General features: G+C 42.9%; 1 protein-coding gene across 3 annotated transcripts in view; it reads right to left on the bottom strand.

Moving 5' to 3' along the window:
- The window catches only part of LOC104338083 (maltase-glucoamylase), a 62,672-nt gene that overhangs the window by 19,813 nt on the left and 27,959 nt on the right, over positions 1 to 14,900 (bottom strand). For all 3 annotated transcript variants that reach the window (XM_075412282.1, XM_075412284.1, XM_075412283.1), the window contains exons 20-31: positions 14,722 to 14,778; positions 14,050 to 14,174; positions 12,859 to 12,947; positions 7,894 to 7,943; positions 6,973 to 7,143; positions 6,218 to 6,367; positions 4,648 to 4,860; positions 3,853 to 4,007; positions 2,484 to 2,652; positions 921 to 1,017; positions 695 to 807; positions 449 to 574 (exon numbers count right to left, since the gene is read on the bottom strand). In XM_075412282.1, the coding sequence (XP_075268397.1) occupies positions 449 to 574; positions 695 to 807; positions 921 to 1,017; positions 2,484 to 2,652; positions 3,853 to 4,007; positions 4,648 to 4,860; positions 6,218 to 6,367; positions 6,973 to 7,143; positions 7,894 to 7,943; positions 12,859 to 12,947; positions 14,050 to 14,174; positions 14,722 to 14,778 (1,515 nt within the window). The remainder of the gene's footprint in view (positions 1 to 448; positions 575 to 694; positions 808 to 920; positions 1,018 to 2,483; positions 2,653 to 3,852; positions 4,008 to 4,647; positions 4,861 to 6,217; positions 6,368 to 6,972; positions 7,144 to 7,893; positions 7,944 to 12,858; positions 12,948 to 14,049; positions 14,175 to 14,721; positions 14,779 to 14,900) is intronic.

The raw sequence follows: 14,900 nt of genomic DNA, 5'->3' as shown, positions 1-14,900 counted from the left end.
AATTTGTGCCCATTGCCCCTTGTCCTGTCACTGGGCACCACTGAAAAGAGCTTGGCCCCATCCTCCTGACACCCACCGTTCAGATATTTGTAGGCATTTATAAGGTCCCCTCGCAGCCTTCTCTTCTTCAGGCTGAACAAGCCCAGTTCCCTCAACCTCTCCTCGTAGGGGAGATGCTCTATAAAATTAAAGCCATGTTTAATTTAGGTGCAATTTTGTTGGGTCTAAAGCTTCAGCAGCTTTCCCAACAACATGCCAAAAAACAGCTTTCTCAGCAAGGAACAATGTATAATGAAAATAAAGTTGCTTTGTCTTGTTTCCCTTGTGTTTCCCTGTAAAATGCATCAAAAAAATGAACTGTGGCATTAATCGTAGCATTTCTTGCATTGTTTTGAATTACACAATAACTCGAAGCCAGAAATTCAAGCTTCAGTGGCTTTCGACATACATAGGGTATGTTGGCTCTTTTCATGTCTTCCACCAAGTCGGCGATTTCAGTGTCATTTTCATACCCGTAGTGGCATAACTGGAATCCCAGTGCCCAGTAGGGCGGCATGACTGGTCGTCCAATCAGCTAAAAACGAAAGCAGAAGAATGCTTATTGCAAACAGATGGAAACCGAACAAAACAAAACAAACAAACAACAACAACAACAAAACCCAAATGCTTTGAATTTGCAATGGGAGAATCGTACCGCGGTGTATTCTTGCACGACGAGCTCTGGCGTTGGACCCAAAACCATGTAGAAGTCCAGAATTCCCCCAGTGGTGCGATACGTCAGAGCAGGCGTGGGCTGCAAGGTGACATCTGAAAAACGGAGGCAGCACAAGGAGGCCACAAAGGTCTGAGTGAGGCACAAATCAAACGTTGAAGCAAAACATGTTGAGAAAATAAAGTGGGTTTGGGTTTTTTTCTTTTACCCATTGCATTGCTGTTGAGCAGGAGAACTCCATGGGCGTTGCCATCTTCTTCAAGACCCATATAGAATGGATGGAAACCATACGAATTCAACTTGTACTACAAAAGTAATAAAAGTATTTTCTATTGGAAAGACATCGTAAGCGCTCAGTTGTTTGCATCTACCAATAAATTATCCATTCTAAATAACAGGGTTAATAAATGACTGTAATAAATAACAAGGTTAATAACAGATTAGATATAGAGCTGTGGAGCAGGCAACAAAGAATGTTGCCTGTTGAACACCCAATAGGTAGTGTTGACCAGGAGCAATCACTTTGAGCTATAGATTTTGAGCTCAATTTCTTTCCAATTGCTCAAGGCAGGGAGGGAAGAAAATGCATTTCTAGCTTCAAAAATTGCTAATGTGAAATCACTTCCCTAGGAAGAAACTTCTTCTCAGGTATTTCCAGGTAGGCTTTATCATCAAGACAAGCTGGTGACTTTCTCTTACGTTTCCTTTACTCAAAAAGTTTCAAATTTCCAAATAATAGCTATAATAAGGTACCACTACCCCATGATTAATCCCTTGCTAATCGCCAGTACTCAAGTTATGCAAAATCCAACTCACGGGTATGCTGAAACATGAAATTTCTTTCATTTGACTCTATCAGTTGTCATTCAATCCCAAAGCTGTAGGACTATGCCAAGGTCTGACCCAGGAGGAGAGATCGTAGAACCATAGAATCATAGAATGGTTGGGGTTGGAAAGGACCTTTGGAGGTCATCTAGCCCAACCTCCCTGCAATGGGCAAGGACATCTTCCACTAGACCAGGTTCCTCAGAGCTCCCTCCAACCTGGCCTTGAATGTTTCCAGGGATGGGGCTTCCACCACCTCTCTGGGCAACCTGCGCCAGTGTTTCAGCACCCTCATTGTGAAAAAGTTCTTCCTTATATCCAGTCTACATCTACCCTCCCTTAGATTAAAACCACTAACCCTTGTCCCGTCACAACAGCCCCTACTGAAAAACCTGTCCCCATCTTTCCTATAGACCCCCTTCAAGTACTGGAAGGCCACAAGAAGGTCTCCCCGCAGCCTTCTCTTCTCCAGGCTGAACAACCCCAGCTCTCTCAGCCTTTCCTCACGGCAGAGGGGTTCTAGCCCTCAGATCATCTCTGTGGCCCTCCTCTGGCCCCAATCCAACAGGTCCATGTCTTTCCTGTGCTGAGGGCTTCAGAGCTGGATGCAGGACTCCCGGTGGGGTTGCACCAGAGCACAGTAGCAGAATCCCCTCCCTCGCCCTGCTGGCCACGCTTGTTTTGATGCTGCCCAGGATAGGGCTGGCCTTCTGGGCAGTGGTTCATGTCCAGCTTTTCATCCACCAGTACCCCCAAGTCCTTCTCGGCAGGGCCGCTCTCCATCCCTTCATCCCCCAACCTGTGTTGACACCAGAAGTTGCCCCAGCCCAGGTGCAGGATTGGCTGTCTCCATCACCAAGCAACACCAGTTGACACAAAGCAAAAAGCAGAAATTCCAGAAAAGAAAGCAAAACGGGGATTCTTTTTTTTTATTTTCCCCACTTACTCCAGGAGGCTGGTCCCTGGTGAACATGCCCCAGCTGTGCCAGTTCATGTCGTGTCGAAACGTCGCGTGTTCAGTTTCACCAAATCCGTACAAATACTGGGATGCCAAGCGGGTGGAAATCTGAATGAACATGTCGCTGAAGGTGAAAGTTGGTAGCTGAGAATCCCAGCTGAAAGAGAGGAAAATAGAGCAAGATGACTGCAGTATCGGTGCCGGGCGTAGCTGGTGGTCACCTCATCAAGGCCAACTTGATTGCCCAGAGAAGTGGTTGAGTCACCATCTCTGGAGGTGTTCAAAAAACGTGTAGATGTGGCACTTCAGGACATGGTTTAGCAGGCATGGTGGTGTTGGGTTGACCGTTGGACTTGATGATCTTCGAGTTTTTTTCCAACCTTAATGATTCTATGTTTCTATGAACTGTTTCTCTCTAAAAAATCTCATTACTCACAAATCTTGAAATAAATCTGTCATGGTTAACAAGAAAACTTAAAAAATACTAGGATTTTTTTTCAGAGTTTAATGGGGGAGGGTTGTGCAGATTATGTTGAAACATCACTTTTGAATCAGCTTTTTTCTGTAAGAAACTGAGTCACAACCTGATAGTGTTCTTCCAATGACCGCCGTAAAGGCTGAATTATGGCAAACAGGAACTCAACTTGCAATTCAATTTTTATCAAAGAATGGAAAAAAAAAAAATCAAAAACAGCAAGACAAAAAAACCCAAGCAAATAGATGCACAAAACCCCTTCATAATACTATGGAAAATATTAGAAAGCGTAGAAATTGTTGTGCCTCCCATATATTTGGGAACAGCACAACAGCCTGTGTTTGGAAAGATCTGGCTTTGTATTTGAAGATGATGCGCAGGACTTGTAGCCCGTATCAAAGTACGAGATGACAGGGAAACACCTCAGCCAATTTGGGGAAAAAACAGGGTCTTGCTCAGGTCACCTCCTTCACCCTTCCTCTGGGTTAATATCTGCATAATTACACAAAGTTCAAGCGACCGCTGCTGGAGAAGAGTTTGGTATTTGACAGATGGAGTCATTCTACGGGACAGATGCAAAAATTTGTGTCGTGGCATTTAGAACAGACTGGACAATAAAACAAATAAAGGAAAAGGAGAAAGGAGCAGAACAAAAGGGGAGGGCAAGAAACAGTTAAGAGAAAAATGAAAAGAAAAATAATGGTGTTTAATTTAATTTCATTTATAAATAAAAGAAAAATTAATAAACAACATGAATTTAAAAATAAAAATTTGCAAAATTAAATTTAAAAATGAAATATTAAAAATTGGCAAAATGAAATTTTAAAATGAAATTAAATGAAACGAAATGAAACGAAATTAAATTAAATGAACATGTCTTACATCACTGTCCCTGTGTGTCTGCGTCGAACCTGGACGCCAAATGGTTTGTTCTGAACCATTACGTCATAAAGTCGATTCTCGGCTGTGCTCTCGGGGGACTCGGGGAGATTTAGTGATACTGGCACCTCATATCGTTTGTTTGCGTAATCATAAATCTGTGCATGGGAAATGAATTCATTTCAACATATGTGGAATATGAATAAACAGCAAGTTATATTTTCAAGAATTCGGGATAAAAATAGTGAAAACACTTCCTTGTATTCCTGTCAACAAATAGCAATTAATGTACGGAGTGGAAGACTCCAAGTCGCACACAGAGAATTCTTCAGTTTTTTCTTACTAATAGTGGTCAGAAACCCAAATTACTTAAAATAGTAGAGAAATTTGCTGAGATAAGCATTTTCTTTCAATCTGTATTCTTTCTCAAATTCCTTCCAAATATTTGGGCTGGGAAATAACAAACTCTAAGGCTTTATTTGGAGCCGGGAATGACTCATTTCATTATTTAAATATATTGATTCAAGGGTATTTTTATGTATGGTAAATTAATTTAACATCTTTTTTGAAGTTTTTAGCCAGTTTTAAGAGATTTTTCTTCGGATTTTCTGTATCGTAGAAGCTGGCATGAGTTGATTCAAGACTAAGAGCAATAAAAGCTATTTGGTTAAAAGGAGAAACTTATCTGGATGACAGAGCGTTATTCATCTAACACAAAATTGACTAGAAATATGACTTACGGAAATAACACTCTTTCTATCCCTGGAGCAATACAAACTCAGAGAAATTCCGCGTTACCTTAAATTGCAGCATATGGTCGCTGTGATACTTCACCTCCAGGCGAAGGGTGCTGATGGGAGACTTTGATTTCTCATAGGCTTGGAGGTTGCTGGTGCTGAAGGTGAGATTGGCCACCACACCCGATGACGTGTATTCTACGTCACCAACAGAATAAGGGTGGGCAGGGCTGCTATAGTAGCAGTACGGAACATCTGAATCGGAGGTATCTTCCTGCGGGTGGAAACACGATGAGGGAATTAGTTGATCATTGTCTTTTTTTCCCCAAAAAAAAGAGCTTGAAGTCTCTATGGTCTCTATGGTCTCTGGCTGTTTTGGACACTTTCGAGAGGAGGAACCCAAAATTTATTAGGGATGTCAGATGAGAACTCTCCATCAGCTTTTACAATTCTTTACTCATAAAAATTACCTTTACAATGCCAACTCAGAAGTGTGGTTTGTCTATCAATCATCTCCTCATAGCAAGTTTAAATTCACTTTCCTTTTCTTCTAGAACTGAATAAACGCTCAAATTATTCTGAAGTTATTTTTGGTTAACACCAAAAATCTTCCCACTGCCACATAATTACGATTTCTCCTGAGTATTTGTAAAAATGAAATTACGCCTGCTCACCGCGTCTTAATTCCTTCATTTCACCTTCTGTCACCAAATTCAAAGCCCCTTTTGACTTAAGAAAAGCTTGAAAATATACCAAGTTCATAACCTGACCGGAACGTGCTTCCACATGTGGAGCCGTTTTCAAATATCTTAAATTATAAAAATATTTCTAATCACATGACAAATCTAAGTAAGTTTATCAGCCTTTTCAACCTGTTGTTCCTTCAGCTGTGCCTACCAGGACTTCATCCTGAGAAGACACATCCAAGTTTTAAAATGAAGATTTTTTGGGAATGACGGACTAACGGCATTTGCAGGAGGACTCAAAAGAGCGTTCCCATGAGGGAATATATGCTGGAGTATATTTACAGCCACGTGATATTCAGAAATAAAAATTATCCAGTAAAAAGCTTCAGTATCAGGCATTACGATTTGGGTATACCTGATAACCGGGGACACAACCAGTGAAGTTCACAGAAGGGTGAAACTTTCCTTGAGGTTCAAGAATTTCTTCTTATTCCTGATTCTAGGGGAATCAGGTTTATTTCAATGCATTCATTTATTTATTTACTATTATTTACTTAAATTCATTTATTTTTCAATGAGTATAAGCATAACGTAAAGCAAAAAGACACTCACACACCCCCTAAAAAAAAGACCTTGCACATCCCAGCTGCAGAGGCAGAGCTGCATGAAGATGGTGACCTCAAGTTTATTCTACATTTTACAACTCTAGTATTATTTTTTACCATCTTCTCAAAAATGCCCGTGTCTTCCTCTATTTTTCACTTCCTTCAGAAGACCAGAAGGTGTTGAAAATGACACTAAGTTCAACAAACTGCCTACTTTTCTAAGTCGTCAGAGGGACAGACAAATCAGACGGTTTCTTTTGTTGTAAAAAAAAATAAAAAAATAAAGCTACTGTTCTTAACTTTCTTTTTCCCAATTTGATTTTCACAGATTTTTGCTTACGATCCAGACACAGCCGAGCTGTTCGCAGTTCTCCTTGGACGCGTCCAGACCGGGATGACAATCGTATTTCTCATTAACACTGGTTCCCAGAGTCCACCGCAATGAGTAAGATTTTCCCAGTTCCAGCTGGAGTCCTTGTATGAGAGCGACCTATAAATATTACACAAGAAACCGTGACTAAATTCTACCTCCCATCAATATTTTTTTCACATAATTAAAAACAAGAAACTGCCCTACGCAGCAAAACTTCACATCTCTGCTCAGACACTCTTATTTTTACAAATTCACACAAATTCCTGAACAAAAATATCCGAAAAACATTTGATCCCGCAAGTCCCATGGAAGCATGCCAGGGGTGAGGAGAAGTGCACGGCTCTTTAGGCTTTTTAGGTTAAAATCTAAATGGCTAAGGAATGTAAAATATTCTTTCCCCTCCTAATATCCACTAAAATCCTAAAGCTGTCCCTCCCCTTAGAAACTGAATGTGCCTGCAGGAATAAATGCAGAAATAAATCTGTGTAGCGTGCAATGTCTGAGGGCAAAATGAAGATACACTCTTTTTAACGTAGTTACCATGATTATTAACATTATTAATATTATTACTAAGGTAGAAAATGTGATGGTGCTTTTTAATAAAATCCTTCGCATGTACTGTGGCATTTACCGTAGTGCTGAGTACTCTCCTTTTCCCTCTATAAAATACTGGCGGTACAACTCCAGAGATGTTTCACACCAGTTTTTCTACCATTATTTACCTGAGTTGCAGCATTATAGGTGATATTATGCGGCGAATTTTGCACGACGTCGTTCTGCAGGACAGTGACTGACACCATTTCCTGGAGCAACCCCAGAACTTTGATTTCCTCAAAAATCAGGTTGTTCGGATCGACATAGTTGTTGTTTGTGACATTCATGTGCAGGACTTTCTGAGGAATCACAAAATAATTTCATGGAATTGATGACATTTCTCCTCATTTAAATTCAAAAGTGACAATTTTTTCTGTGTTTTATATCTTTATAACATTGTGATGTATATTATATATTTCAGTCTTATATGCATAATATACATATGCATATAATATCTTCACTTTTCTTGACACAGAAAAGCTAGGCTCTGTTCAATTATAATTCATAATATTCGACGAGTCCAACCTCTCGACCCGTGCCATGGCTGTCACATCCACTCATGCAGAACTTTCTTATTACCATTAAAAAATCACGATGTAGATGCTCTGGGTTCTGACATTTTCGCACTGGAGACAACTCAGCTACTTTTTATTCCAATAAACAAAGTTTTTTGTCAATTTTTCAAATTTTTGAGACTCACAAACAATCCATTTGTCTCCTTTCTTCACCTAACTGCCACCGATGCTTTAGAGTTTTTCTGCTCTATAAACTGCTATAAACTCTATCAACATTTTTTCTTGATGTTGTTCTGCAACATGGCAGGGAATTGGGAATCTTCAGATATTAAAAATAATTAGGAGAAGAAAAGACGAATATCAGATTTCCATCTTGGTCAATTGACAGCACTTTCAAATGGCACTTTGTCAAATACTTCAATTTTTAGTAAATATTTTAGCGAAATAAGGGGGAGGGGGGAGAATATCCATAGAAAATATTATTGATTAAAATAGGAAATGAAAATGAGATCCTTTAAAAATATATATACTTACATTGGAAACTTTAAAGTCATAAGAAATGTAGGATTTGTTGGTAACTGTGCCTGAAATGGAGAGAAGGAAATTACAGTTGCAGGGCAGAATGAGACAGCATTAAAAAATGAAAGGTAGAAGACAAAAAAAATGTTAATTATTAGTATCATTATCATTACAGTTATCTTCAAAAGCCACCCCACTGAGCTGCCACGAGACCAACAGCGACAATCTCTGAAATTATTGTTTGAAGAGGGAAAAATGACTGTTGATGTTTAACGTTCTGCCAAATCAAATCTTCTGTCAGACTGATCCAGGGTGTCAGTATTTATGCGTTCTCCTGAAATCTTGATTTTTCCGGTAGTCTTTTTCAAGTTCAGAAGTTGCCTGGTGAGTCATGATGTTCTATGCTGCCGGAGCGCCAGAAATCCACAAAAACTGCCCGGTTTTGCACCTTTTATTATGCATATTTCTTTTTTTTGTGTTATTCCTGGCCTTAGAAAAGTATTTCTTGCTACTTTTGATAGCCTTTCCTAGCTGCCTCTCCGAATCCACTGTTTTCTTCCTACTATTTTTCTCTTAGAAGAAGGACTATAAACTCCAATTAAATCAATACATATTAATGCTAAGTAAGTGCCATTTTAGTGCATACTTCTCATGTATTTTAGTAATTTGACTTAATCTGCTCTCTAAGCTTAAGGAACTTCTCCTAGTTTCTAACCTACATTTTATTTCAGCTACATAAAGCTCAAATATTTTTCCCATCTTTTGGAAAACCCCGTGAATTTTCCCACATGGAAATCACAGAATACAAATCAGAGAAGATCAGGTCTGCCTACAACGCAGCAGCATTAAGAGGAATATGTCATCAAACACAGCCCTTTGCCCTTAATACTGAATGAGGCTGGTGTCCTGGTGACGGAGGATGCGGAGAAGGCAGAGCTACTGAATGCCTTCTTTGCTTCAGTCTTCAGTGCTAAGACTGGCCCTCAGGAATCCCAGGCCCCGGAGGTAAGAGAAGAAGCCTACAAAGAGGATGACTTTCCCTTGGTCGAAGAGGACTGTGTGAGGGATTGCTTAAGTGATCTGGATGTCCACAAATCCATGGGCCCCGATGGAATGCACCCACGAGTGCTGAGAGAGCTGGCGGATGTCATTGCTGAGCCACTCTCCATTATCTTTGAGAGGTCCTGGAGGACAGGAGAGGTGCCCGAGGACTGGAGAAAGGCCAATGTCACTCCAATCTTCAAAAAGGGCAAGAAGGAGGACCCAGGGAACTACAGGCCGGTCAGCCTCACCTCCATCCCAGGAAAGGTGATGGAGCAGCTTATCCTGGAGGCCATCATGAAGCAAGTGGAAGAAAAGAAGGTTATCAGGAGTCCTGGAGGCCATCATGAAGCAAGTGGAAGAAAAGAAGGTTATCAGGAGTAGTCAGCATGGATTCACCAAGGGGAAATCATGCCTGACCAATCTGATAGCTTTCTACGATGACATGACTGGCTGGGTAGACGAAGGGAGAGCCGTGGATGTTGTCTACCTTGACTTCAGCAAGGCTTTCGACACAGTCTCCCATGATATCCTCCTAGGGAAGCTGAGGAAGTGTGAGCTGGATGAGTGGTCGGTGAAGTGGATAGAGAACTGGCTGAATGGCAGAACTCAGAGGGTTGTCATCAGCGGCGCTGAGTCTAGTTGGAGGCTGGTAACAAGTGGTGTCCCCCAGGGGTCAGTACTGGGCCCAGTCTTGTTTAACTTCTTCATCAACGACCTGGATGAAGAGTTAGAATGTACCCTCAGCAAGTTTGCTGACGACACCAAACTGGGAGGTGTGGTAGATACACCAGCAGGCTGTGCTGCCATTCAGCGTGACCTGGATAGGCTGGAAAGCTGGGCAGAGAGGAACCTGATGAGGTTCCACAAAGGCAAATGCAGGGTCCTGCACCTGGGGAGGATCAACCTCATGCACCAGTACAGGCTGGGGCGGACTTGCTGGAGAGCAGCTCTGCGGAGAGGGACCTGGGTGTCCTGGTGGACGACAGGTTAACCATGAGCCAGCAGTGTGCCCTGGGTGCCAAGAAAGCCAATGGGATCCTGGGGTGCATCAAGAAGGGTGTGGCCAGCAGGTCGAGGGAGGTTCTCCTTCCCCTCTACACTGCCCTGGTGAGGCCCCATCTGGAGTACTGTGTCCAGTTCTGGCCTCCCCAGTTCAAGAAAGATGAAGAGCTACTGGAGAGAGTCCAGCGGAGGGCTACGAGGATGGTGAGGGGACTGGAGCATCTTCCCTACGAGGAGAGGTTGAGGGAGCTGGGTTTGTTCAGCCTGAAGAAGCGAAGGCTGCGAGGTGACCTTATAAATGCCTACAAATATCTGAAGGGTGGGTGTCAGGAGGATGGGGCCAAGCTCTTTTCAGTGGTGCCCAGTGACAGGACAAGGGGCAATGGGCACAAACTGAGGCACAGGAAGTTCCGTCTGAAGACGAGGAAGAACTTCTTCCCTCTGAGGGTGACGGAGCCCTGGAACAGGCTGCCCAGGGAGGTTGTGGATTCTCCTTCTCTGGAGATATTCAAGACCCGCCTGGACAAGGTCCTCTGCAGCCTGCTGTAGGTGACCCTGCTTCGGCAGGAGGGTTGGACTAGATGACCCACAGAGGTCCCTTCCAACCCCTACTATTCTGTGATTCTGTGATTCTGTAATACTATGGTTGGTCGCAAATAAAGCAATAAAATCTGTCAGATAAAAGCAGTCATCATCAAGCGATAATATAGCAGCAATATAGTGATAATACGGTAATAATAATTTCAAAATTCCACCTTTAATACAAGCTTCAGTGTTTTAGGAAATGACTTGCAAAAATCACTTCAGAGTAAATGTTGAAGCCACTTTCTGTCTTTTCTGGAAAATGTCTATTGAAGGAAAAAGGCTTCGAAAGCACTGGAAGGACTGAAGTATCCAAAGTTATTTAAATATAATGAGCACCGGATGCCTAACTGAATTCTCAAAAACACCTTTGAAAGCTCAAGATTCTTCATTTTCCAAAAATTCCTTCACCTCAAGACTGAAAAAAAAATTCGTGGTATTTTTCTTGGCAAGGGTATCCCATTGCTGCGGAATCACCTCTGCTTTTCTTGGACGCACTTATATTCCACAGGTATTTGTTTTCATGAGAAGAAAAATTAATGCCACCGAAATACACGGTTTTTTACTTACGTTGAATTCAGTTATGACTTCAGTATGACACTAAACTTTTTTTCTTAAAAAGGATGTAAATTGTTTGACAGAAAAACACTTGGGAGTTGAGTAGTATCAATCACAGAATCACAGACTCACAGAATGGTAGGGGTTGGAAGGGCCTTCTGTGGGTCACCCAGTCCAACCGCCTGCCGAAGCAGGGTCACCTACAGCAGGATGCACAGCACTGCGTCCAGGTGGGTCTTGAATATCTCCAGAGAAGGAGACTCCACAGCCTCCCTGGGCATCCTGGGCCAGGGCTCCGTCACCCTCAGAGGGAAGACGTTCTTCCTCATGTTCAGACGGAACTTCCTCTGCTTCAGTTTGTGCCCGTTGCCCCTTGTCCTGTCGCTGGGCACCACTGAAAAGAGTCTGGCCCCATTCTCCTGACACCCACCCTGCAGATATTTAGAGGCATTTCGAAGGTCCCCTCTCAGCCTTCTCTTCTCCAGGCTGAACAAGCCCAGCTCCCTCAGCCTCTCCTTGTAGGAGAGATGCTCCAGTCCCCTCACCATCCTCGTAGCCCTCCGCTGGACTTTCTCCAGTAGCTCCTCATCTTTCCTGAAGTGGGGAGCCCAGAACTGGACACAGGACTCCAGATGGGGCCTCACCAGGGCAGAGCAGAGAGGGAAGAAGACCCTCCCTTGACCTGCTGGCCACACTCCTCTTAATGCACCCCAGGATCCCATTGGTCTTCTTGGCAGTCAGGGCACACTGCTGGCTCATGGTCAACCTGTTGTCCCCCAGCACACCCAGGTCCCTCTCCGCAGAGCTGCTCTCCAGCAAGTCCGCCCCAGCCTGTACTGGTGCCTGGGGTTTTTCCTCCCCAGGTGCAGGACCCTGCATTTGCCCTTGTTGAACCTCTTCAGGTTCCTCTCTGCCCAAGTCTCCAGCCTGTCCAGGTCTCGCTGAATGGCAGCACAGCCTGCCGGTGTATCCACCACTCCTCCCAGTTTGATGTCATCAGCAAACTTTCTGAGGGTACACTCTGACTCTTCATCCAGGTCATTGACGAAGAAGTAGAACAAGACTGGGCCCAGTACTGATCCCAGAGGGACACCTCTAGTTACAGGCAATCCAGTTCATCACAAGAGTTTGAGGGGCTTTGGCCCGATTATTATTGCTGAAAAACAAGTTTTCAGGCAGCTACTACTAAAAAGAGAGGTTGGAAGCCACACATGTAGCCCATCCAGCTTCCTTAAATTCATGGAAACCCTGTGGGAATCAAATGCCTTAACAAATTCTGGGTTCGACACACCACCTTTTGAGTTACCAATGTTTCTGCTGATTTCCCCAGGGACAGAACTAACTCCGAACGGTTTGGTAACTGCAGTAATTTTTCACCTTTGACTGAATTTTATTGTGAAACATGGATTATGTGCGTTCTTGTACCCATTGAAACTCTTTTGGGTGCAGAACAGAAAATATATTAATTGTGACAGTACAGTTTAACAGTTGGCAAAACCTTTACATACATAAGACTATTGGGAAATCGGAACAAGTAGAAAAAAAATTTAAAAAAAGTAGGAAGGTTGCATTTTTCCACTGGATGGTGAAAAAGTAGTGATAGCTTATTAGATATTTAAATATTTGAGGGTTTTTAAAATTTATTTAATCTTAAATTTTAAAAATATTTTAAATCTCAATTTAAAAAGAAAAAATTATCCTCCTTCCATGAAATCAGTTTAAAGATTCATATCTGCAAGTATAAATATTTTGGTTGGCATCGTTGCTGCGCGAAGGCAGTTGGTGAAGGCTCACCTGTCGATTCTCCATCATCCCAGAATAACTCCCCGACTGCTTCTTCGTTGTCATCCAGTGCAATGATCAGTCCCATAGGATTCTTACGGCTGAGGGAGCGAAAAACCCCACACAATTTTAACATATAATAAATATCTAGGCGGTCTTTAATGCTCATATTAAGAGAGCAGCATTCAGCAGCATTTCAAAACCGCGCACAGGTCCCCTCTGCTCTGCCTTCGTGAGGCCTCATCTGGAGTCCTGTGTCCAGTTCTGGGCTCCCCACTTCAAGAAAGATGAGGAGCTACTGGAGAGAGTCCAGCACAGGGCTACGAGGATGGTGAGGGGACTGGAACATCTCTCCTACGAGGAAAGCCTGAGGGAGCTGGGCTTGTTCAGCCTGGAGAAGAGAAGGCTGTGAGGGGACCTTCGAAATGCCTCTAAATATCTGCAGGGTGGGTGTCAGGAGGATGGGGTCAGACTCTTTTCAGTGGTGCCCAGCGACAGGACAAGGGGCAACGGGCACAAACTGAAGCAGAGGAAGTTCCGTCTGAACATGAGGAAGAACTTCTTCCCTCTGAGGGTGACAGAGCCCTGGCCCAGGCTGCCCAGAGTGGCTGTGGAGTCTCCTTCTCTGGAGATATTCAAGCCCCGCCTGTACGCGGTGCTGTGCATCCTGCTGTAGGTGACCCTGCTTCAGCAGGGAGTTGGGCTGGGTGACCCACAGAGGTCCCTGCCAACCCCTGCCATGCTGGGATTCTGTGAAAACTTTGAGAGCTGTCCTGCATTATTCCCTGGCTGTCCAAAGTTTTCAAGTTCAATGATTTTCATGTAACAGAATATAATTCGTGGCGAGATTAAAATGCTACACAAAAAAAATACCTTCCGGTTAATCATTAATCATGTTTTGTCGTTGGCCGTGGCAGTGAGTGGGGACTGACAGTTATTCCCAAATTTCAAAATGCAAATGTTAGATATTACTAAATATTTCTGCTACTACACATACTACTACAAATACTATAATAATGATGTAATATAGTAATGTAATAATGTAATGTTACTACTAATACTAATAACAAAATTTAATTATACTAATGCTGATGATAATAATAATTCTAAGGTGTTTGTCTGCAACTAGGTGGCCATGGGTACGTTCCTGAAATCACATTTCATGCCAATTTTGGGAAGAAAATGTTCAGTTTGGAGTTTTACCTTGCCACTGTTGTGGTGGCCGGCTTTTGGAAAGGGTAGATGTAGCCTCCTCTCAGGTGAAGCCCTATTTTGTCTGCGGGAAGGTACAGGTCCACCCACTGTTTCCTCCACCAGATGTTCGCACCCTAATTAACAGGGATGAAAAAGGAGGGTTGTAATTCTACTTCATTCTTCCTTTTTCCATAATTCTTCCATTCAGTCGAAGATTTCAGCTCTTTGAATCTCCTTCTTGCTGCCGATGGTCATGAAAGTCAAACCACCATAGGCCAGAACGCTGTACAATGCTACATATCAGTCAGTAACTCTATTTAATTTCAGCTTATTATTTCAACTTACTATATCAGATTGTTTATTTCATAATCAATCCGGTGAGATCAAGTCCTTCTGGGATGTCTGAAGCAAACCATGTCCCTTTTCCACCGACTAAAACCGCCACTACAGCAGTGCGAAATTTCTTCCCAAAAATGAGATTAACAAGAGCTGATGGCAAACCAGTTCATGTATGATGAGTAATACTATATTTCATGTATATATGTATGTATTTACATACATGCCCTTTGCTTAAGATTTCATTAGGCCTTGTCTCCCTAAATCCTTGAACTCAACCCACAGCTACGTGACCTTCTCCCTTGAACATTTAGAAACCCCCACCCAATCGTTCTACTTACTTACCGAATCGTAATCGTACCAGACCGCGTCAGGAATATATGCTTGGATGGTCTCCACTCCCTGGAAGGGGAACACAGGAATTACTTTGACGTTCGAACCCACATTAACCCAGTGTGGTGGGTTGATCTTGGGTGGCCACCAGGTGCCCACCCAGCTGCTCTTTCACTCCCCCTCCTCAACTA

The sequence above is a fragment of the Opisthocomus hoazin genome, unplaced genomic scaffold (genome assembly GCF_030867145.1).
Source record: "Opisthocomus hoazin isolate bOpiHoa1 unplaced genomic scaffold, bOpiHoa1.hap1 HAP1_SCAFFOLD_128, whole genome shotgun sequence".
Taxonomy (NCBI): domain Eukaryota; kingdom Metazoa; phylum Chordata; class Aves; order Opisthocomiformes; family Opisthocomidae; genus Opisthocomus; species Opisthocomus hoazin.
This window is presented reverse-complemented; position numbering and strand designations above follow the sequence as displayed.